At 53.3% G+C, this 23,139-nt stretch overlaps 1 protein-coding gene across 1 annotated transcript; it reads right to left on the bottom strand.

Moving 5' to 3' along the window:
• Window positions 1–1,452: 1,452 nt before the first annotated feature.
• Window positions 1,453–7,459, bottom strand: BATF (basic leucine zipper ATF-like transcription factor). The gene is made up of 3 exons (XM_064460412.1): window positions 6,727–7,459; window positions 4,824–4,928; window positions 1,453–2,075 (listed from the first exon to the last, which is right to left on the bottom strand). Exons 1-3 carry the CDS (start codon window positions 6,790–6,792, stop codon window positions 1,869–1,871), a joined length of 378 nt encoding a protein of 125 aa, XP_064316482.1. The 5' UTR covers window positions 6,793–7,459; the 3' UTR covers window positions 1,453–1,868.
• Between the last annotated feature and the right edge of the window lie 15,680 nt (window positions 7,460–23,139).

The raw sequence follows: 23,139 nt of genomic DNA, 5'->3' as shown, positions 1-23,139 counted from the left end.
CTTTTTTGTGAACGTGGTTAGAATCTTTTTCTTACCTATAGATGTATTCTGCACGTCCTGTATGCAGAAACCCAGCTGCCTGGCTGGAACAACCACCATCCTCCCCTGTGTGTGAGCATTCCCCTTGGGGCGGGGGACAGAGCTGCACAGACAAGGGCCAGTGCAATCACCCATTGCCTCAGCACTGCTTTTGTAGGTTGGTGGCACCTGGGCCAGCCAGTCATCCCTGGCCACGGTGCTTCCCATGCTGGCACAGAAACTGGAGGCATGAGGTTCACAAGCCTCTTAACAGGCCATAGCAGGAGAAATCACAGTGCTACCTGTGTCCCCCCTGAGGACAGCTTTCTGACGCATGGCAGTGTTTGGTTATCATCCCACTAGTGCAAACCACAGAGAGAAAATGGGCACAGCACAGCACATTACCGACTTTTCCCAATGGTTCTTGAAGGCTATGATGATGGGCCAAAGCCCATCTGGAAACGTGCCACTTCTCTGTGCCTGAAAGATCCATTTAGCTCAATTAAAAGCCTATGTCAGCAGCACTGCTTGTGGTACACTATGCTGAAAAAGTTGCAGCTGATGCTCCTTGGAGATGCCAGCAGTCCTGAGCCAGCATTAGCAGCAGGACCTGCACTGGCAGGTGGGCTTCAGCCTAGTGTATAGAGCGGGGCTGATAGACTGCTGGCTGGTGGGGTGTTAGGTGCACAGACCATCTGTATGGATCAGCTTGTGTTTCCACTAGATCAGACCCAGCAGAACTAATCTACACTTCACTGATCTTTCAGGTTTCTTCTGCTTCAATGCATGAGGTAGTGCAACAGCCTTTTGTAGAGCTGTGACTGGGGGAAGGGGAAACAGCATGGGCTGCAGCTACATGCCTTGTAGCAGGGTGTCTTGGAGCAAGGGTCCTGCTAGGTCCTGCTTCCACTGTGCACTCCAGCACAGCATCACCACCCCCCTCCATGCTGCGATGCTCCTACCCAACTGTGCCGCTTGTCAAGCTGAAGGCTCCACCAAGGCCCACACATGAGGTGACACAATAAGGCAGTGCACCTCCACACATGCAAGGGGAGCATGTGAAGGTCTAGCCATCGGCAGCAGGGAGATGAGGGGGTCAGCAGGGAAGAGACCTGCAATGCTATGTGGCATATCAGACTCATTAGCCAGGTCCAGCCCTGCAGCAAGGAGGGACCCATCTCCCCCAGGGACCCCACCACCCCACAAACCATTGCTCCCCAGCCTGCCCAACCCATGCATATGGGCCTCCTTTCTAAATGTGGGGCTCCAGTTCCTGGCCCTGGGTTAGACACCAGCACACATAGGGCTGTTCCCTCGACTGCAAGCTCTCCCTTCCTGCTGCCCACATCCTCACTGGGTCATGCTGGGCCTTAGGAGTGGCTCACGTCCTATTTTGGAAACAATAAGTTAAGCATTTTCAATCTTTATTTTACAAAAATAAACCAGTTTTGCCCTGGTACTCTGTAGCCCCCAACCTTCCCCTCCGCCCCTGCTCCCGTTCCTCTCCCTGGAGCTCCAGCTGTTACATGCTGCAGCCAGCTGCTCGCATGGAGGCTGCCAGTGCCACACACTCCTGCAAGCGTCCCTGAGCAAGCACTGGGGAAGGGGGTTAGTGCCCTTTTGCGAATGTCTCCTCTTCCCAGGATCCAAGCTGGAAACTGCCTGAAGATGCCTCCTGGTGGCTCTGCCATTTCTGCACAGGGAGCAAGTCTTAGGCAAGTCACTCAGAGTACACACTTTGAGAAGGGGTGTCCGTCTGACCATCCCTTTCCCTTGGATGGAAAAGCGAGCCCCCTGAAATTGCTTCTTGCCATCGGTGGAGCCAGCAGGCTGCCATCCTGCTGGCTGGCTCAGTGCTGAAAGCGTGGGGAGCTGATGTGGGGCTGGTGGAAGGAGTGTGTGGCATAAAGCACTTCTGGAGGTGGCGGAGGGGATGTCAGGATGGAGCAGAGCGGTTCGTGGGAGCTCAGCATCGAGGCGAAGTGCTTCATCTCCTCCGTCAGCTGCTTGATCTCCCGCCGCAGGGCAGCGTTCTGCCTCTCCAAGTCTTCACTCTCCTGAAAAGACAAAACCACAGGGGCTTCTCAGGGCAGGAGCCACAGGGATGAGCTGGGGACACGGGGGGTCGCGGCCCCACAGAGTTTCCAGAATGACATGTTTCCAGTAAATTTGGTACAGAGCCATGCCTGGGCAAACCCCCCTCCTCCAGCCAGCCAGGCCAGGCGCGGGTGCGGACACGATGCTGGTAGCCCCAGCGTGCTCCCCGGCCCCAGCTTACGAGAAGTGACTGTGGTGTGCTCCCGCCCAGGCTTTCTCGCTCCCTGTCACACACACACACACACACACGCACACACGCACGCCGCCCGGCCGCTTCCCGGGCCGCCCGGCCGGGGGGAGGGTGCGTTGAATAACCGCCGTCTTTAACCAGAAAACCACCTGCCACAGGAAACCTGTCATTGCCCTGGAAAGAAAAGACTCACTGCTTCCTGCTAGCAGCCGGGGGAAACCAGCAGCATGGTGGGGAGGAGGGGGAGACGCTTGAGTCAGAAGAAAAGAGAAACTGAGGCCTCAGAAGAACTGAATTAATACTGTTATTAATGAGAATAACAATAAAGTGGTTAATAATGATGTTCAGCCTTGTCTCAACGTTCCTGAGAGCATTGCAGCCTTTGCTACCTCTACTGCTGCTAAAATGCAGCCAGCTTTGGGCTGGAGCATCCCGGGCACTGACCCACCATGGAGCCAGCAGCCTGGGCAGGACCAGAGGAGGGAGGGAGGATGTGGCAGTAGGCTCTGCAAACTCAGCTGAGACAGCTAAGGTGGGACCCAGCACTCTGAGGCCCTGGAAAGCCGTACCACCACCTTGGCAAAGTGAACCTGTCACCCCTCCACTCATCCCTCTGCTGCCATGCCAACTTCTGATGGTGCCCACTCTCTGCGCACAGGTTGAAATGCACCCAGCAGTTACAGCGGCTGTCACAGGAGGAGCTCACACAGCTAACGAGCATCTCAGGCATGACTAAATGCTTTGGAAATCATGACTGACGTCGAACTCAGGAGCTGACAGGAATCACCCAAGGGCCAGGAGCCCCAGCTTCCCTGTGACTCATTCCCCTCAAAACACAAAGCTACAAAGTCCTGGGGTAGATGGAGCTGCTGGCTCCTTTTATATCACCATAGCTCAAGCTGAGCCTGCTTGAACCACATCAGAGAAGCAACGTTCCTGATGCAGAGCCAGCCAAAGGCAAAGAGCACTCAGGGAATGAACCCAGGAGCAGCAGGGGGCCACTGTCCACAGGAATCGGAAAAAAAAAATCAGCAAAAATTCACCATGCATCCTCTACTTGATTGCCTGCATTTCTCCAGCTGCCTGCCGGAATCCTCTCTGTCTGAACCGAACTGGTCTTAGGTCCCCTGCTCCCATCCCCATGGGAAGGCAAGGAGTGCGTGCTAGCTAAGCAGTAGTAGTCTCATAAGCAAGTGGTTCATCATCTGCTCTAAGAAGAGCAGCCCAGTTCTTCCTGGTGCACAGCTAGGCAGGATTTTCCTAGGGGAGGATCAGAACCCATATGCACCTCTAGGATTACTTTGGAGAGAGCACCAATGCCAAGGAACGGGTGTCTTCACACCCCTCAGGTACAGTCACCCAGAGCCATCGCTGCTGACAGGTGTAATGCAATCACCCTAGATCCATGTCAGCTCTAGAAGGCTCATCAGCTACTGAGAAAAGAGTGAAATCTCTGTCTTAAACCCAGCTCCAACCAGGGACTGAGGACACTATGTAAGGAAGAAGGTTCAGGACCAGCTTCTCAATAATTCTTCCCCAAAATGGGGATCTGGGGGAATATGAAGATGACTAGCTCAAAGGATACTTTTTTTGAGCATGAGCCCAACTACCACTTTTCAAAGGGCAGCCAAGCCCAGCGCAGGGATAAAGATGGTGTCAGCCCACTGTAGGCTGTGTGTGTTCTGCATCCTGCCCGCCAGCAGCCCAAAGCACATGGGACTCCACTTACCAACGTGCAAAATGGAAAGGACCCCAGCCACTGACCAAACACTCCTGCCCAAACACACACAGACAGAAGTGACCATCCCTCCTGAAAAGCAGATGCCTAATTCTTCACACTGGGAAGAGGTGCAGGGGTGCCCATGGTGCCACAGGAGGAGAGTGGGACAGCAGGGTGAAACCAAAGGAGGGAAAATCCATGCTAAACAACAGGAAAAGTCTCCAGGTACTGTACAGTGTTCAGATGTAGAAAGGGATACAAGCACTACCATGGAGACATTTAAAAATAATAGAAAATTATTAATATTTATTTATCTACACTGTGTAGTGTCTCAGGGAACAGACCATAGGAGATGGCCAATTTGGCTCCATGTTGCACCATCATCCATACCAATGAACACAAACACTACTGTTTCAGAAAAGCATCCTTGTATGCCGTTGCACCGCTGTATAAGTGATGGCATGAAGCACAAACCTGCGGAGAGCCAGCCCGGGTGAGCCTGTACTTTCAAAGAGCTTCTGACTGAGCCAGTCAGAAGAGGTTAAGAAAGGAAATCAGTAATGTCAGACTGAGAGATAAAGATGGATTCAAAACTAGCTGCAAAGCTAAATGCTTCAGTGGCAGTCATCCTGGCCTGTGTGATCTCACTGCAAGTGCTGACTCCTACATCCTGCCCTGGCCTCACTTTTCCTGTCCTGCCTCAGCCAAGCGTCTCCGCTCTGGGTCCTAAGGAGAAAAGCACGTCGTCCCCTGTGTGAGCCCTCAGCACTGGGGAAGGAGAAGGATAGGAGCACTCACCAAATGCAGCGTGTCTGCTTTCTGGGTCTGCCTCAGGCGGCTCTTCTGGGCAGCAATGCGATTTTTCTCCCTCCTTTGGACTTTCCTCATGTCATCAGAAGAGTCCTAGGGAAGCAAAACATGGAAATGACTGGGACATCCTCTCCTTCACCTTGTTCCTGCAGGGCGGTAGGTGGGAAAGGGACACAGCAGATAGCATCACTGAAGCACAGGGCATGGGATACACACCCTCAGCACCAGGGTAAAGCCATACCTTAGGGATCTGTGATGTTTTTGGTATCCCCATTGCCAGGAGGGGCAAGTCTGATACCCTTGGGCATCCTGGCACAGCTAGGAAATGACCACTTTACCTTCACCAAGACACAGGCCTGGGATGTGGCTTCAGGGACCAGAGTAAGGACCTCTGTCCAGAACAGAGACAATTTTAATTCCTTATACAAAAAACCTTTCCCTTCCCATTCTTTCTGTGGGGATATGGCACTACAGGCATTTCAGCTCCTTGCCTAAATCAGCTCTCCAGAGATTCAGCCTGTGTTTTCCTCCTTTCATCCCTGTAGGTTCTACCCCTTCTCCATCACCTTCTCCCTCAGGCTTTATCTGTTGCAGACCCTTACAGTGCAATGTGGTCCCTGCTTTGTTCAACTAGACAGAGCTTTTGGGTTTTCCTCAGATCTCATTTGCTCCAGCTCTCTGGTCTCTGCGCTTGCTCTTTTCTGTAGTCCCTCAGCAGCAATGCCTGCAATGCTGACGGCAACACTCCCAAGCCCCTTGGGCAGGGGAGAGCACTGGTCTCCAGGCTCCAGGTCATGAGCTTCATGCAGCAGCCATTCTCTGCTGAGATCTAGTCCTGCTGCTGCCTTCTGACAGTTGAAACGGTCTCACAGACTCTTTCATCTTCTATTTTCATATTGCACTGCCTCTTTTGTGGACTCTTTAACATTCACACCACTACTTCTCCACAGTACTACAAAACTCAGCCACAAAAGTTATCTTCCCAGCCCATCAGTCTGTCCACATCCTCTCCCCCCTCCACCCCGCCCAAGATCTTTTCTTTTCTTTAAACTTAACCGTTTTATCCTTGTCTTCAATACCCTACAAACGTCTCAGATACGGCAGCTCCCACATCCTGCACCAAGTCCAGTCCCTATCTTTTGGCAACCCCTGTGGCTCCCCATCCCTGGTTGCAAGCCCAAAATCATCTGCCCTGATCATCCCCAAGATTTCTGAGCGATGTCTCAGGTACTTGCCATTGTTGCCAGCCCTAGAGAAATGGCAAATGATAGGTATAAAAAAGTTTAGCCAGAAAAGGCAGTGGAAATACCTCAGACTTGTGTCAGTATCTGCCAGCAAAAAAACCTACCATCGAATTGCTCTGTGCAACAAAACAAAATCCCTCTGTCAAGGATCACTGAGATGAAAAACCTCTGAGGCTGAACAGAAAAAGAAAGCAGACCCAAAGTGGCAGGGCTTTTCTGGGTCCCAAGTGCTGTCCACAGCAGCAGGAATCAGACAGGCTGCCCCTGAGCCGTCCCAGTCCATGGCGAGGAGGTACACGCTCAGGCTCCTTGCCAGAGCACCGACTCTCATGCTGAAGCTTCCTGCCTGCTGCCTGCCTGGTGTGCCTGCCCACCATGCCCGGGGGTCCTGGCTCCCTGGTTGCCCCTGGCATAGCCCCAGGTTACCAGGCCTCCCCTCTCCACCTGTACAAAATTTGGTGGCCAGGGTTCCTGCCAGGGCTCTTGGCTCAGCCCCACATCCCTCTCCCCACAACCGTTCCTAGAAAGCCCCGCCATACTGCGCTGTGAAAACACCAACAGTGGGTGCCACCCTTCTTCGTTCCCTCCCATGGACCACCCCAAAGGACTTTCCAGCCAGGGAGACAGGGGAAGGGTCCCTGCTTTACCTGCTTGCTGGGAGGGGGAGACTGGCTGAAGCTGCTGGAGTCACTGCTGTCAGAGCTGTGGGGCATGGCTCCCGTCTCTGGCTCCCAGGGCCTCTTCAGCTTCCTTTGTGCTCTTGGTGTGCCTGCCTTCTGTCTTGCTTCCCTTCCCTCTCCCCTGCCCTCCTCTGTCCACCCTGAGATGGCCCTTGGCTTCCTGGCTTTTGCCTGTCCTGGAGGCACGCTGCCCTCCTGCCCCACACTCTGCTACTTTCTCTGCCTCTCCTCTTGGAGCCTCTGCACCTTCCCTTTAGGTCTCAGCCTCCTGTGGTTTCTCAGAACCTCGGGGATGTAAGCTGAAAGTCACGTGGCCGGAAATTTTAATGCGAAGAAGAAAAGTTACAGAAGAAGAAAAAAGAAAAAAAAAAGAAGAAGAAAAAAAAAGCACATCTGGGAAAAATGAGCTTCAAAATAGCCTGAAAAACCCCCGAAAAACACCTTCAGGCAGTTGAAAAACAGCGAGATGGGTTTTCTCTGAGACAAACAGCAGAGACGGAAAGGAAGAAAAGCCCCAGCTCTGGCTGTGAAACCTGGACCCTCAAAGGAGGGCAAGTGCGGAGGAGGTGCTGCCAGAAATTCCAGGGGCATGGTGCACATGCCAGTCCTGTGCGGGCAGGAGGTTGGTCCAGCCTCAGGCAGCCTCCGCCACCCCAGCCCAGCTGGGGAAATTCCCAGGCAGCCACCCACCTCCCCACAACCCCCCCACCCACTCCCACCGCCCCCGGCACCATTGACGTGGGTCCTGGGGAGGGGATGGATACCCTCAGCAGGTGCCACGTAAATGCTGTTTGTGGTGATGGCTCGCATGTGTACAAAGAAGCACCAGTCCCATCTAATAAGAAAGGCTTAGGGCTGTAGAACATTTGGACCGGTTTTGGTAGGACTGGTATTTTCTATGATGCAAAGCTCTTTATCACTTTAAAACATTCGTTAGTACCTCATCACTGGCCATTAAGGGGAATATCAACCCTGGGATGTAATTTAAAGTTTTGTGAATATAATGGTCTATGGACCCAGAAGCTAAACCTGAGACCTCATTCTCACTCCATGCCATGGTATGAGCTTGGCTGTACCCCAGGGGATGTGAGACTGTCATGCAGGGGTCCTGACTCCCTGCCTGCTGCCCTCTAGCCCCTTCTCACCACAGCTGGCAGTAGAAGATATGGGACGGGACTATGGGGAGTCAGGAGCATTACGGCACATTGGAGGTTGCTTTCTTGCTGTTCTCCCCCTGCCAGCACCCAGCTTGGGCATGGCCCATGCAGGCGGCAGCAAAGAGAAGCTGCTTTGCATCCTCTTGTTTCTCCCCTGGTCTGTGTTTGAAGACACACAAGCAGCCCCTGGGACAGCAGTGTTTCAGGAGTGCCCTCAGGGTACCCCATGTCAGCAGCTCTGGACGTGACAGTGCAGGAGCAGGGAGTGCCAAAGCAGGAGCCATTGGCTTTCTGATCTGCTCATGTCACCAGAGCCAGTGGGACAAACTGGGGCCATGTGCCAACAGGCTCTCCATCCACAGACAGGAGCACACATCTTCAGAGCAGCTAAGGTCTTGCACGTGCCATGAGGAGCAGACATAGAAATGGGCATGAAACCACCCACAGTCACCCACTCCTGTGGAAAGCAGCAATTCCCAGTTCCCACTTACGGTTTTTTGTTGCATATTGGTGTTTTGGTTGCGTTTCTCCCACCTCAAGCAGGAGTAGCAAGCAAGTCTCAGCAGCAGGGCGTCAGCAAGGGCACTTGAGATGAGGTTGCCATTAGGGTAAAAGTGTTGGTTGCTTTAGGTTTGCAGCCTTATTGCAGCACAGAAAGCACATGCAGAGGGGAACACGTGCTTGGAGCACAGTGCAGGCTTGTGTAGGCATTGCTGACATTTCTTCCCAGCCCTACCACTTGTGGAGTCAACACAGGGGCAAATATGGCCAAAAGCAAGAACCATGCTGAGCTGGCTATGGGGTGGGCAGCTGGGGAAATTGCCTGGCCTAGCTCCAGTAGCAAAACTGCTCTGGTTTGGCCCATTTCCCTCTTTAGAAACATCCTGTGGCACTGGTGCACTACAGTACACTGGCACTTGGCCCTATTATCTGAATATTTCACATCCTTGAGTGTATTTTTTCTCCTGGTGTGCTGTAGGGAAATGCTAGGATCCTGCACACTTTCGAACATGGCTGTGAGGGTTTGCTTGTTTGGCATGAGCCACCCTGAGGGACCCCATCTCCTGGCAGGCAGCCCCCCTGTAGCAGGCAGGGCTCCTCTGGTGCTGCCAGCTCTGGGAATGGAGCGGCCAAAGGCACCAGTGAGATGAGGGGGCTCATGGGGTGTTGAGTTCAGGCCTCCGGAGGCACTGGCTAGCGGCACAACCATTGAAGCATCCATTTGCTCGTTGCATCACTACACTTCCTCTGAACTCTGCAACCCCGTACAGCACTTCCTTTCCAGGAAGCATGCTGCTAGATTCCTGCTTTCCCGAGGAAACCCATGCTCCTCTGCCAGCAAGTGGGTCTCAGAGACCACCTGGCCCACCCTGCTTTACAGGCTGCTGTTGCTCAGTGCAGGACGGAGGGAGCTCCTTCCTCAGAGAAAAATATCCTTGTTCCATTATTGCGCAAACAAGCTGAATTCCCTCCTTTTGTATCTAGTGAGGCCAGCAGCTGAAGGGAGGTGATTGGGAAAGCTGCAGGTGCATTGGCAGGAGGTGGTGCAGGGAACCTTGGTGTCCTGGCAGGAGCTGGATGGTCAGCGCAAAATTGGCCAGAACAGGGCTACGGCAAAGGCTATTCTTTGATCCACAGGAGAAAAGTTTTGAGCTGCACCCTAGTTTGCCCAGAGCTGGGCTTTTATTAACAGCTGATGAAGAAATCTCAGGAGAGAGCGACATTGCAGGAGAGGGTTTGGACACTTGGTCTTGCTCAGCAGGAGTAAGAGAGCATCCCTCTTCCCTCCTTGCCCAAACACACTCCTCACCCACAAGCAGGCTACAATGCTAATTATGTCACTTATGAGCGATAAGTGTGCTGTAAATGAGACAGTGTCTCCTGGTGGGAAGGTGGGCAAAGCCTTCACAGCACTCCCCTGGGCTGGGCAGGACCCACGTTGCCTCCTCTCAGGCAGTGAGTGCCCTGTGCTATTCCTCTGGAGATAGCTGTGATCCCCTGACCCAGAGCAGCAGAAACCACCGGTGTGGCTCCGCCAGCATCTGCTCACAGTTGTCTGGGTGCTGCCCTGGGCACCTGCTGCAGGCACCAAATGGGGGGCTGATATCCTACTGTGCCTCCCCACGCTCTCCCTCTCTGTCAGGGACAGCCTCAGGAGCCAGTCTCCTAATCTCTGTGCTTGATTTATGTGACTAAATTTACACCGTGAATAACGTCCCCTGACTTTCTCTCTGGGATCATGTAGGTTTCTTGATCTTAATCACAGTAGCTGTGAAATCACTGTCAATGGCACTGGATGAACTCAAAAGTGTTAGGTTGCTGCCATACCGGCAGCTTGATGGAGCAGGGTTATTTCCAGAGGTTTTTAGGAGAAGGAGGGGACCATTCAGTTCTGCCTTTGTCCCTTCTGAATAACAGTGGGCACTGCTGAGGGAGTCCTGTTCTCTCCAGTACAGAGTGACTGCAAGGACTCTGGAGGCTGGGCTTAGCGTGCTTTCGACTGCCAGAGAAATGGTTTGAAATCAGCAAGATGCAGTTCAGCAAGAACAAATGCAAATGTAAAGCAAAGTGAGATGTAGGTAGAAGAACTGGGGAATAACCGACTGGGCAGCAGAATGGCAGGGAAAAATCTGGGGGTTGCAGAGCACTCTAAACTGAAGCTTCGCTGGCAGCACGGAGGTGTCACAAAGGGGCTGGGTATTGGCCTGGGGTGCTGGGTGCAAGGCAGAGGAGATGACTGCACTGTGGTGCCTCTGTAGGGCCAGGATCCATTCAGAGTCCCAGGTCCAGAAGTGGAAAAGTCTAGAAGAAAACAGTACAAATGATAAATACACAGAAATCTTGCACTAAGATAAAGGAGTGAAGAAATTGGGTCCATTTAGCCTAGAAAAGAGAAGTCTTGGGGGTGGGAAGTGGGTGGGGAGGAAGGAGCAGTCTTTGATATGTTGTAATGGAAAGGGCGGTCAGCTGTTTTCAGTGCAGGGTAAGAAGCACCAGGCTCCAACTGCAGGAGAGGTTTAGGTCTGAGGTTTGAAGCAAAATGAGGTTAGGAAGACCTTGGGATGGGCAGTTCAGGAAAGTTACTCAAGCCCCTTCATATGAAGTGGCCAGAACAAACCTCTGTCAGAAAGCGTTTAGGTTGAATCCTGCCTCTGTAGGGTGGGTTAGAGTTATGTTCCCAGGGTTTAAATAAGGAAAAATAAAAATAAAAAAAAAAGCTACTAAGATGGGCTCCTCAGAGCCCAGAGAGCACATGGGGCATTTCTCGGCCTTATCTGCAGCCAGTCCCTTCACCTCCAAAGCCCAGAAAGGTCTCTATGTCCCACCTGTGCAGTTTCCTCAGAACCAAGGAGGAGTTTCCTTGTAAACCTGCTGCTCCAGCCCTCTCACCTTCTGCAGACTTACGGCAGCAATGTTCAAAACTGCATCTCACCTGTCTTGTTTGCATGACCATTCAGTACATAGTGCTATTTAAAAATCCAATCTAAAGCAGCTACAAACTTCAGCCTCCTGTAAACCACTGAGGTTGTTTCTGCTTCACATGTAGCATTTTATGCAAATAATTTCTTACAATATTTGGATAATTGCAACAATTTGCTTATCATTCCCCACATGAGTTTGAGGACTTCCGTGTGGGATTCGGTGCTGATAAGAGACGTTAAGTGAATGGTGGTGTTGAACAAAGTCCTTGCTCTCTACCAGACAAGCTTCTGCCATGTCCTGCTCTGTCTACGACACAGGCAGCTTCCCCACTGGCAGGATGGCTTGTCTCCATCACCAGGGTTATTTCTTCTCAGCTGAGCTGCAAAGCTGTGGCAAGAGAGCTCAAGGGTAGTCCCACCAAATTCATCCCACCAGCGGAGAGCAAACACCCATCACACAAATACTTTCAGTCCTTTCTGGGCACAACCTGCCAAGGTACAGAAAACAGGTACTTTACACCCTGGATGTCTGATAAACGACAGGGGCTGTAAATCAAGCTCACAAAAGTAAGGAAATCCCAGAATTAGCTCCCTTAAGCACACTGCATTTACACCTTCGTGCCCTGTAACATGCTGTGCTCTGTAACTGCATGATCCATAGAGGTTTCTTCCCTGGGACGGCTGCATTACCTTCATTGCTGTCCGCTGGGCAGAGCCCGCTCCAACATCCCACTTTTCCATTTCTTCACAGATTCTTTCTAGTGCTCATCACTTCAGCACTGAGTGAGTGCTTCATGGCTATTAATGAAGCTGTTTTCTCAGCTACCTTTTCAGGTGTGGGGGTGGAGTTATCATTTAACAATTGCAAAACAAGAGACAAAGAGAGACTCAGGTCATAAGTACTCATTCATTTTGGACACAGTTTGAACCAACTAGGACCTAACTTTTTAGTGGTTTTGGCTCTATATAGAACTTTAACCAAACCCCAGCTCCTGGTGTCTGACTGCAGCTGCAAACTTCTGGCACTTTTGTAAATCAGCCCTGACAAATGAGGAACACGCGGCTGCTCCTGTGAAAGCTCTTGCTTATGGGGCTCACCGACTTACAGAGTAACTTCAAGGCAGGGGCAGACGCAGACCCAGCTCTCCAGGGAGGCACCCAGTGTCTACCCAGGACACCCTCCTTTCTTTCTGCAGTCCCTCGCTTCACTGACTGGATAGGAGTTTCCCAGCCGTGCTTGGAACAGGGGCAGCCTGGCTGATGAGCTCATCGTTACCTCCAGCCGAAGTCCAGCCTTGGGGCTGAAGTGCAAAAGGGAGGAGGTGATCCTATGCATAAGACAGCTGAAGCTAGGTTGCCCAGGCAAACCCATTTCTAGCAATTTCTAGCTCTTCAGTACTTTGCTTTGCCACATTTATGTTTGTTTGTTTGTTTTTTAATGTCATTAGTAATGCTTTTTGTCTATGGTTTAGAAGAAGGAAATTATAGAAAGGAAACACCAGATGTGTTAGCTTTCCAGATATGGACATAGAGCTCTGAGTAGCTGGGGTCCATCTGACCCTGCTGGAAGGAGAGAGCAAGCCTGGCCGGAGCCTCCCAGCTGAAGTGTTGGCAGCAGGTTGGCAGGATCTGACCTCCAACACACACGGGAGTTTCAGTCTCAAGACACAGATAATTAGAGTTCAACCCAGACTATTGGAGGCATCAGCCACAGTCTCCTTCTCCTGTCCTGTACATATGGGCTGGTTGGGTAATTAGCTGAGCAACCTCTAGTCTGTTCCTGACAAGGACTTAGCAGCTCATGAGCAAGTACTCAGATCTGCACTTTCATGACTCTCCAGGTCAGCAGATCCCAAATCCACGTAGAGTACATCCATTTAAGGACAAACTTTCTCTCAGTGCTGTCTTCACAGGCCCTGTCTATCTTCTGGGATCTGGCCAGAAATGGACCAGACCACCCAGCCACGCTGGATACATACATGCTTGGGACACCAAAAAGGCTCGGCTGCCAGACACCCCCCAGTCAACCAGGGCTTCTTTGCTTCCGCCGCCTGGGGCTGAGCCCACCGGTTGAACTATCCAAGCGCATGGACGGGGCGCGCGGAGGGTGCAGATGTTGTCTGACGGTTTGACTCATCTCAGTGGCAGTCTCGTTCAGTGATGATGGGGAAGGCCCAAAGAGGAAGGGCAGTGACCCGTTTAACCAGAAAGGCTGATCCACCCAGGGGTAGACTTAGTGGTGCTGGTAAGGGGCCATAGCCCCAGCTTCTTTCATGCTGCCCAGCATGCGTATTTCCAGGCTAGACAAGGGCAGGAAAGATCCGTGGCTGTCCAGCCCTGCCACTGTGGCGGCAGGACCCAGTCTTGGGCCTATGCTAGTGCTGCAGTGAATCCAACCAGAACAGCCAAGCAGCAAAAATAGTGCTCCCAGGGGATGACCACAGCCTGACAGAGCACTTGATGTCCACTGGGCATTGGTTGCAGCCATGCCCCATGGCATGGGGCAGAGGGTGAACGCGTTACTTATCTCTTAAATTGATACATGACTCTCATGTGTATTGCGTGGCTGTTCCATGGCTCCATTCAGAGGAAAATCTTTTTCAATACCATCTATCACCATAAGACATGTTCAAGCCTCCCAAGGATTGAGTACAGGTTATTTAGGGCATGTTCTTGCAGCTAGACTCTGAGACACCCATCTCAGCAGGAGCTGACTGTGAGCAGCGCTCATGCTAGTACTGTACTCCCACCCCAGTGGGATCTGCTTTGCTTTTGACTTAGGAGAGATGTAGTCACTGGTTTTCCCTTCCCCCACCCCATTTGGTGGGAACAAGTGCTTCCCAAACCCTTTAGCTCGTGCAGCACGGTCGGAGGAGCTATTCAGCACAAGAAGCTGTGCTAATGGGTGCATGTGCAGTGAACTTGGGCCCGGGGCATGCGTGGTGCTCGTACAAGCAGTGCTGGAGCACAGCACATCAGAGGCAGCACGAGAGAGGACAGGCAGCATGGAGTAGAGTGGCTGTGAAGGAGAGGGCAGAGAGCTGTGCAGAAGGTACACTTGGTACCTGTGCAAGTAGCGCTGATCAGCAGTACTGCGCCGGCAGAGTTATCAGAACACACATGCGTATAAGCCCCATCTGCCCAGGCGCTGCATTGGCACACCCACCGGCTGGCACACACAGCTCTCGCCTGCTGCAGCTCCCCAGGAGAGAGCCTGTCCCAGAGTGGGCTGCCAGGGAAAGCAGCGGCAGAGCTGAGCCCCTGCCCCACACCTGCTCTGTCCCCAGGAGCCCTTGGCCAGCTCAGGGCTTCTCAACACCTTTTTGAGAGAAACATGAGGAGGCAGGCTCATGGTCCACCTCCTAGACATGAGGGAGGCCCCGCTTAGTGCTGGCTATTTCAGAGGGCTTGCTGATGCCCACAGGTTTCCCATGGGGCTCAGAGCAGCAATGGAGGGAGGGAGAGGGGACAGTTTCAGATGACCACCAATCCTGTGCTTTCCACCCTCGCGTTTCAGTGCCCCGGCATGACAGAAGTGCTCCCTAACCAGCCTCCCAAGGGGCGGCTGCTTTTCCTGCACAATGCCCAGACACAGCTGATCTGCAGGCTCTCAGCAGCACCTCATCCCCAACTGTGCCTTGGAGGTGGGACGAGGGAGAAGTGCTGCGCCCTAAGCCATGCCAGCAGTGCTGCTGCAAGGCCCTGGCTTGAAGAGCCATTCCTCCTGCCACCACTAATAACTGACAACACTGGCTTCAAAGTGGAGACAGAAAAAAGACAGAAACTCCTTCCCACCCCCCTTTACCTGAATCCCAAAGTAGGTGTCTGAGAAGCGTTGCATCTTCTATCTTTTTTAAGCCAAACTTTTCGACTTGAGTTTTGGGTATCCTTGGTTTTTGCATTAATACCTGATCCCTTGTGAGCCCTCTGAAACTGCTGGCCAACAGGGCATCTTGTCCACCTGCACAAACCAGTTTGCTGGCTCTTTGAGAAGTGTGTCAATTTACCAGTTTGAAATGAGTTGTCTTTCCATTTCTTTGAACATCTTGTGAGGGGGTGAGCAGAGGAACAGACTTATCTCTAAGCTAGGCATTGCTCTGCACATCTCTATCACGCGGCATTTCACTAGTTTCCGCTCTAAATTAGTGGGACTTTTAGTCTCTGCATAGGGAAATTTTCCCGCAGCCCTAATTTGGGTCAGCACCCATCTTTGGATGTCTCCTGTTTTTACAGCAGGACAACCAGAAGCAAACATGGCATCCCAGGAAAGCTGCCTCACAGCCATCTATGATGGCATCATGGTTATAAAGGATGGAATAAAGGATGGATATACTCTTCTTCATCCCATTCCTCATGCAGCCTTACTCCTTTCCCCACTGCTGCAGAGGAAGTGGGACCCACCAGGTAGCTTTACCCTATATTTGGAGCACAGCCTCGAACCCATTGGCACTCTGTTCTAAACCACCTAGGTGCCAGCTGGCGCTTAGGTGTGCTCCAGAGCATGGCTGGGAGAAATGCTGAGGTGCTGCTACGCCAGCACACAAACCCAGCCACAGAGCAGCCCTGGCCCTTGCAGCCACAGTGGATGCTTGCTATCAGGTGAAGAAACGTTCCCCAAAGCCCTGCCTGAGCAAGGCTCCATGTCACACGCAGGGCAGCCCAGCAGCGTACACTGGCAGCTTGCATTGCTCCCAAAACTTGAGCATGTGAGCCAGCGACCTGCAGTCTGTTATGCTAGCAGCATGTGGTGCCATCATCCTGCCCAGTCACAGAGCAGTGCGATTGTCCTGCCTGGTCACACAGCAGTGCCAGCACACACCAGCACCTTGACTAGATCAGCCACTCATCCATCATTTGCTGGCTGGAGCTGGTGAATTAATCAGGTCACTTTGCTTACCAGGAAGGTCTGCACAGAAGAGGGATGCCTCAATCAGCAAACATCCACGTAATGCAGCAGTGACTCTGCCTGGCACCCACGGAGTTTGCCTCTGTCACAGAATCCGGTAGCCCACGTACTGAGAGGCATTTGCCGATACCCACACATCAGCTCTAGCGCAAACCCCCTCATGCTAACTGTCTAGTTACTGGGTGTTCAGCATCACCTTACAAAGAGCTGTCACTTGACATTTTATCCTCAACCAGAAACTACGTGTTAACCTGCCTAAAGGCTTCACTGGATTTGGGAGCCCATGGGCCTGTGGCAAAGCCTTGCTCCTCACTTCTTCCTGACGACCCCTGGTCATTTCAGTACAAGCAGGTGTCCAGCAAATCCAACCAGCCTGGACAATGCTGCTGGAATTGGGGCCATGGCAAAGCAGAGGCAGGAACTGCAGTGTCAGGAGTCAGGACTTCCCCTGACGGCGCCACAGATGACAACTCAGCAAGTTCATTCTGCAGAAACTAGATAACATCAGCACAAGGTGGTGGTTACTGGCAAAGGATCCTGTTCCTGAAGCTTCATCTCAGACGTGACAGGCTGCAGTGAAACCTTGCTGTCACACAGACCCAAACTCTGCTTTTGCTGAGACCCACATGGGCTTCTGGAAGTAGCTTCTTCCTGATATTTCCTAGGAGCTCCAGCTCACAGTGTTAGGAGCCAGGACTGGAAAAACCCATCAGCTTGCTAGCATGGGGCCGTTTCGTCTAGTAGAGTCCCTCAAGCTGGACAGGGATGTGGAGCTGTCAGTTCTACCCACAGTGACCAACCTCCTGCCTCCAGTGAAGAGTTTTTCCCCCTCCCCAGGACCTTTCCCCAAATCCCACTGCACCCTGCTCATGCACTGCGCACGGACATCTGGACACAGGGCTGGAGAGAGGAAAGCCATTCCTTTACTGATGGGGAACTGAGAGCCTGTCTGCACAGGAACATTCAGAATGGCTAAGCTATATTAAACTTGGAAGCAACTGAAGTGCAATAAACCCCTTGGCAGATGCTCTTATTCAGAATTAAAGCAGTCTTGGTACAACTGGGTTTTGCTCCCGCCCTGCTGGGCAGGCTTTGCTTACAAAGAGCTTATCACTATGGGCAGTCATACCTGCTACCCGCTCTGCCAAATGCATCCCGTGGGCTGGAGTCCGCTTCAGTGGGTCACTCCACCTGAAATAGCCAAACCAAAGTAAACCCACTTTAACTCAGCAGCACGGCATCTGGTGGAGGGTTTTATGCCACCGCAACAGCACACTGCTTTAGCTAATTTGGATTAATTTCTTGCGTGTGCTGACAGACAAACCCAAAGGCTTAGTGACATTAAGTTCTCTCATCCCACAACCAGACACTGCATCTGCAGCCAAGCTCTGACCCAAACCCAGCCCCAGGCAATACCCAGGCTGCAGAGCCCATTTTAGCCTGTGTGACCTGCTCTGACCCTTCCTGCCAGCCCCAGCTCCAGCCTCAGTTCCTCCTCTGCCCTCTCCGCACATGTGCAGTGAGGAGCTGAAATGTGCCTGCATTGAGCAGGAGACCCAGCTGTATGCAGGCAGAGCCACCAAGGCTGCCACGGCGTCAAGGCTTGGGAAAGCATCACAGGCACCGGCTGCACCTTGAATTAAAACTCAGTCGCAGTGGGGGAGTCAGCCCAGGCCAGCAGCTGCTCCCAGGTCTCTGCTCCAGGGGGTTCAGTTGCAGAGAAAAGGCAAACCCCAGCCATGCTGTCACGGGTGCCAGCCCTTCCCTGGCAGTGAGAGCCAGGGAGACCTCCTGACTGCAGGGAAGTTTTTTTTTTTACTCAGACAGAAAGGGTTGGTGGCAGAGTCACTGCCAGAAAGCTCTCTGCCAGCAGAGCTGGCTACGCCTCTGACAACACCCACCTTGCCTGCCCCCATGTACCAGCTGGGAGACGTCCCCGGCCACCCCACCAGCTGCACAGTGTGGGGATGCTCATGCCTTTACCCATGGACAAGTGACCCACCCGGCTCTGCCATCTGGGGCAGTTTCCTTTACCCAGCAGGAGCACAGTGCTTCCACAGGGGCAGGGGATGCCCACGGTCCCATTCCCATGGCTGGTGTGTGCCTCCCGCTGGCTCACCCCCACACTCCAACAGCCGGCAACCAGTGATCACAATAACCAAAAAATGCACAAAGGCATGGGGAGCCAGGTGATATTTCCAGGCTCAGGGAAATGGTGGACGGATTTTCTCATTTCCCTGTGATCATCCTGGCAGCGCAGGAGTTTTCCCCAGCTCCAGTCCTGCCACCCAGCTGTGGACCGCATTGGTGCCAGAGCCGCTCAGCACAGTTTGGCACCCATGGTAATCAGAGCAGTTTCCGTGTCTCTTGGTAAATATCAAGGCTGGGGATTTCTGGGGCTTGTTTTCCAGCAAGTTGAGTAGAAGAACCAATAAGGACAAAGATAAATGAATACCTGCTGCCCTTGGCTCAAAATGAAACAAGAGAGGCAGGTCACTGGCAAAGGTTAGTTAATACCACTTACCGCAGTGTCACGGAGTCGCCCTCAGCCCCTGCTGAGAAGGGCAGGGGAGGCAGTTTTTCAAACACAAAGTGAGAATGATACTGTGAAAAACTGCAGAGTAACGGCCTCCAAGCATCCTTTGCCTGTGACCAGCTGCAGGCTGGCGGGAGGTGGATGCCCTTGCTCCCAGGGCACCACACAGAGGCAGCAGGTGGGGAGATGGTGAGAAGATGAGGAAAGGAAGGGAGCCATGACCAAGCTTTGGGGAGCACGATGGGCTGTTCAGCTGCTCTGGGATGAGCTGGTTGCAGGAGAGAGGAGTGAGGACCTGGCAAGACCAGGGACCCTGTGGGGAAACTAGCTTCCTGCTGTCTATGGGCGCTGCCACTTGCCAGGGGTCCAGCAATAAGAAGGGAGTCAGGAACGGAGTGTGGAGCGCTCATATAAATCTGCAGTAGCTGGACCCTCAGCCCATCACCCTAGCACTGCCTCAGGCCTGGTGCTTTGGGGCAAAGTGGCACCTACCTTTCCCTGGGGGATAAGAGGTGAGTGGCTCTGCATGGGGAACTGGAGGACACTGGGGAGCTGGGACAAGCATCTAAGCAATGGAAATGTGGTGGGGCTTATCTGCCTGGGATTCAGGAAAAATGTAGTATCATGCCTTGGAGAAAGCTCCTGCCTAAATTGGTGAGTGTGGGAAGGAGCACAAGGATTATGGCCTGAATGTGGATGTCACAAAACAGGAGATGGGCATGCGGTGGAGGCGGCTTCTGGCACCCTGGGAGTTATTGCTGGCGGTCCCAGTTGTTGACCCACCTCAGGTAGCTTGCAAGCAGAGAGGTCTGCAGGTGAAATGGCCAGGAAGCCGTGAGCAGACTCTCATCTCTGGAAAGAACCATCTGACACTGCAGGATGGCACCAAGAACATAGAATAACAGAAAGGTTTGGGTTGGACAGGACTTTTAAAGATCATCAAGTCCAACCCTCTGCCATTTGCAGTGTCATCCGCCACTAGACGAAGTTGCTCAAAGCCCCATCCAACCTGGCTTTGAGCACCGGCAGGTATTGAGCATCCACGACTTCTCTGGGCAACCTGTTCCAGTGTTTCATCACCCTCATTTAAAAAGTTTCTTCCTTATATCCAGTCTAAACCTACCCTCTTTCAGTTTAAAACTCTTGCCCACTGTTCTGACAATACAAGCCCTGGTAAAAGTTCCCTCTCCATCTTTCTTTTAAGCCCCCTTTAAATGTTGCAAGGCCGCAACAGAGCCTTCTCTTCTCCAGGCTGAGCAGCTCGAGCTCTCCCAGCCTTTCTTCACAGAGAGGTGCTCCAGCCTGCTGCCCATTCCCGTGGGCCTCCTCCGGACCCGCTCCAACAGGTCCACGTCTTGTGCTGGGGACGCAGAGCCGCCGCGGCGCTCCGGGCGGGCTCTCGAAAGCAGCGGCTCACACAAACGCGGCGCTCCGGGAAAGGCACCGGGGCTCCCCGGCACCGGCTGCCAATGGCTGAGGGCGGGCGGCGAGGGGCGTCCAGCGGCTCCTGCCCGCCGCTGCTCCCTGCCGTGGAGCCCAGCCCGGCCCGGCCCGGCCCCGGCCCGGCCCCGCCGCTCCCGCGGCCCCGCAGCTCCTCCTGCCGGCGGGCTGAGCCCCCGGCGCCCCGCCGGGCTGGGGGCCCCGCGTCCCCCCGCCGCCTCCTCCCGCCCCGGGGGAGTGCTCGGGCTCCCCTGCCTGGGCCCCGGGGGTGGGCAGCACCGACCGCGGGGTCGTTTAAGGGGATGCACGACATGGCCCCAGGAGGGACCGGCACGGCAGAGCAGAGGGGAGAGGTCGGCCGCAGGCGGCCGGCTGCGCCGGGGCTTCTCTGGCCCCCAGTACGTGAGCCCTGCGGCAGCCCACCACTGGGCTCACGAAAATGTATTTCCAGCCACCTCATGTGCGGGTTTATGGGAGCACAAGTGAACTTCAGGCTGGCCTAGCCAGCGAGTAAGGGCTGCGTGCCAGCAGCTGCAGCGGGGCTGTGGTCCTCCAGGTCTCCCGTGCTCAGTGCCAGCAACTGTGGAGACCATCTGACAACCAGCTGTGGGAGGGAACCACAGGTCTGAGCGTGTGTGTGTGCATGCACACACCCATCAGTACTCAGGGTTCAGCCTGATGACTGGCTGGACCGGGGGACACGGGGCTGGCAGCAGCCTCGCATCAATCAGGCTATCAGCTCCAGCCCCACTTGCACCAAGCCCCGTCCCAGAAGTGCATAACACCATCAGCTCTGCTCTCGTAGTGGCCCACGACGCACCCTGCAGAGGCTGTGTGGGGTGGCCAGGAGGTGGCTGCCTGACCTTTGAGAAGTGTCTCTTGTGTTTTCCAAGCAACCCCACATTACTGGCTCTTGCATGAAGGGGAAGCGGGTGGGAGGACATTGCCACAGGTACAACCGTTGCTCTTTGGGTTTGGGAGCACCGTTCTGGCATGGAGCAACATGGGCTGCGCCTGGCACGTGCCTGCTGCTCCTGCCCATGCCCAGGAGATGCCAGCCTGAGATGCCAGTGGGGTCGCCTGTCCCATGGCAATATTTGCACCTCTGCTGGCAGGAGGGTAGTGGAAAGGACATATGCTACCAGAGTCAGTAACATCAAATAGCCCATCTCCTACAGGGACAAGGAGGGGTTTTCAGCCCAGGGCTGCACAGATATGGAGCCTTTTCCATTCAACACTTGAAAGCTGTGGCCTACAGGGTAGAGGCCCTAAACCTCTGCTTTAACTTCATCGGGTCATAGCCTAATCAAGTCCCCTGAAAAGAAAAGCCCTAAACTGAGTGGAAAACCCCTTGGTACTGACTGAAATGCTGCAAAAGGCTGTTTGGAGGATATACAGGAGCCCAGGCAAAAAACCTATCTGGGTACTGCCAGGGCCCAGATAACTCCTGCCTGAGCCTTGGCTGGAGTAACTGAGCATTAAACTGATGTAGATCCATGATTCTTCTGCTGCTGCCTTTGCTAGCTGCTTCTAGTGTGCTTGGTTTCAAAGGGCACCTTATATTTATCTTTCAAGCCAGCTGTTTTCATAACAGGAAGTTCTACTGCAGTGTGGCCATTTGCCAGAGAAGGGCCATCGCCTGCACCCACAGCACTGCCAGTGCTGCGGGAAGGTACGTGGCAGGTGGGCAAGAGTCCCCCTTCCTGTTGAGATATGCACACAGGCCCTCCAGGTGAGGAAAAAGCATGAGATGCCTGTGGCTGGACCATCTGATGTCCCACAGGGAGCTCCCACTGACCACCAAAGAGGAAACTGATACTTGCAGGAGCCTGGAAATTCATTACAATGTACACTCTCAAAGGGAAATAAAGCCCTGAAGAGAGAAGCAGGCCCAGCAAGTGCTCTGCATCCAGCACAGCTTGATGAGAGGCATAGTGTTCCTCAAAATACAAAGGTTGGTCCCTGACAGTAGCTGAGAAATGGGTCAGGTCTGAGCCACCACTGCAGGGTCTGGACAGAAGGAAGCATGGAAGGACAGCTACCCAGCCAAGGGCTGCACAGCAGGCAGTGGGAACCAGGCCAGATGCTGCTTTTCTCCACCAGCTTTGTTTCATGTCCTGTCCTTACACATCCCTCTAAAGCACCTCAGCCAACAAGTCCTCCCAGGGCAAAAACTTTGCCTGTAACAGGCCCATTGTGCTTCAAACTAAATAAGGCAACTGGCAGCATTTTGGGAGGTCCCAGAGACAAAAGTTATAGAAAGGGAGGGGAAATGCAGGAAGAAAGCATGAAATAAGGAAAGGACTAATGTCAGCTATTCCTGGAGGTTAGGGGTTGGAAAAGGAGGCTACAGAGAGAGAAACACACACTAGAGTAGCAGTTGTGCTCAGGGAAGAATTCCTCCTATGCTGTTGGCACATTTAGATCAAGCTCATCTTCTCTCCAGCACCGCTTCAGTGCTCATGGCTGGAGTATGCAACTGTGCCAGATGCTGAAAGCTTCCTTCACTTGCAGTTTGCATCAGAGTAGTCTCATCCACACTGGTAGCAGGTAGGACACTGACTGGGAACTGGGAAGAGACTGGGTACACCACTGCCCCTGAGACAACTCTCAGTGGTGCCCATGTGTGAGACAGGCTCTGGTCTGGGGCAGGCCAAGGCACTTTCCCCTTTCTTTGTATCTAAGAGTCAGGAACACAGCAATAGTGTCAGGGCTTGGTTATTAATATGGGGGTGCCAACTCTTTCAGTCCTAGCATCCGAAACACACCTGGCTGATTATCTTCTCAACCTCCACAGCACTGTGCTCAGCAGTGGCCAAAGCCCAGGGCAAGCTTTAAAAGCTTTCCCAGCACATCAGTTCAGGGCAAGGCTAGGACCCAGCAGAGACCCAAAGAAGCCATTCTCCATCTCCTTCCCTG

Source organism: Phalacrocorax carbo, chromosome 9, assembly GCF_963921805.1.
Source record: "Phalacrocorax carbo chromosome 9, bPhaCar2.1, whole genome shotgun sequence".
NCBI lineage: Eukaryota > Metazoa > Chordata > Aves > Suliformes > Phalacrocoracidae > Phalacrocorax > Phalacrocorax carbo.
This window is presented reverse-complemented; position numbering and strand designations above follow the sequence as displayed.

Bases quoted from the DNA above. Each gene is read 5' to 3' on its own strand.
- BATF (XM_064460412.1), bottom strand. From the start codon at position 6,792: ATGCCCCACAGCTCTGACAGCAGTGACTCCAGCAGCTTCAGCCAGTCT. The intron at 4,929-6,726 runs GTAAAGCAGGGA...TTGCTTCCCTAG, and splicing joins CTCCCCCTCCCAGCAAGCAG to GACTCTTCTGATGACATGAG. The intron at 2,076-4,823 runs GTGAGTGCTCCT...TTGTCTTTTCAG, and splicing joins AAGCAGACACGCTGCATTTG to GAGAGTGAAGACTTGGAGAG.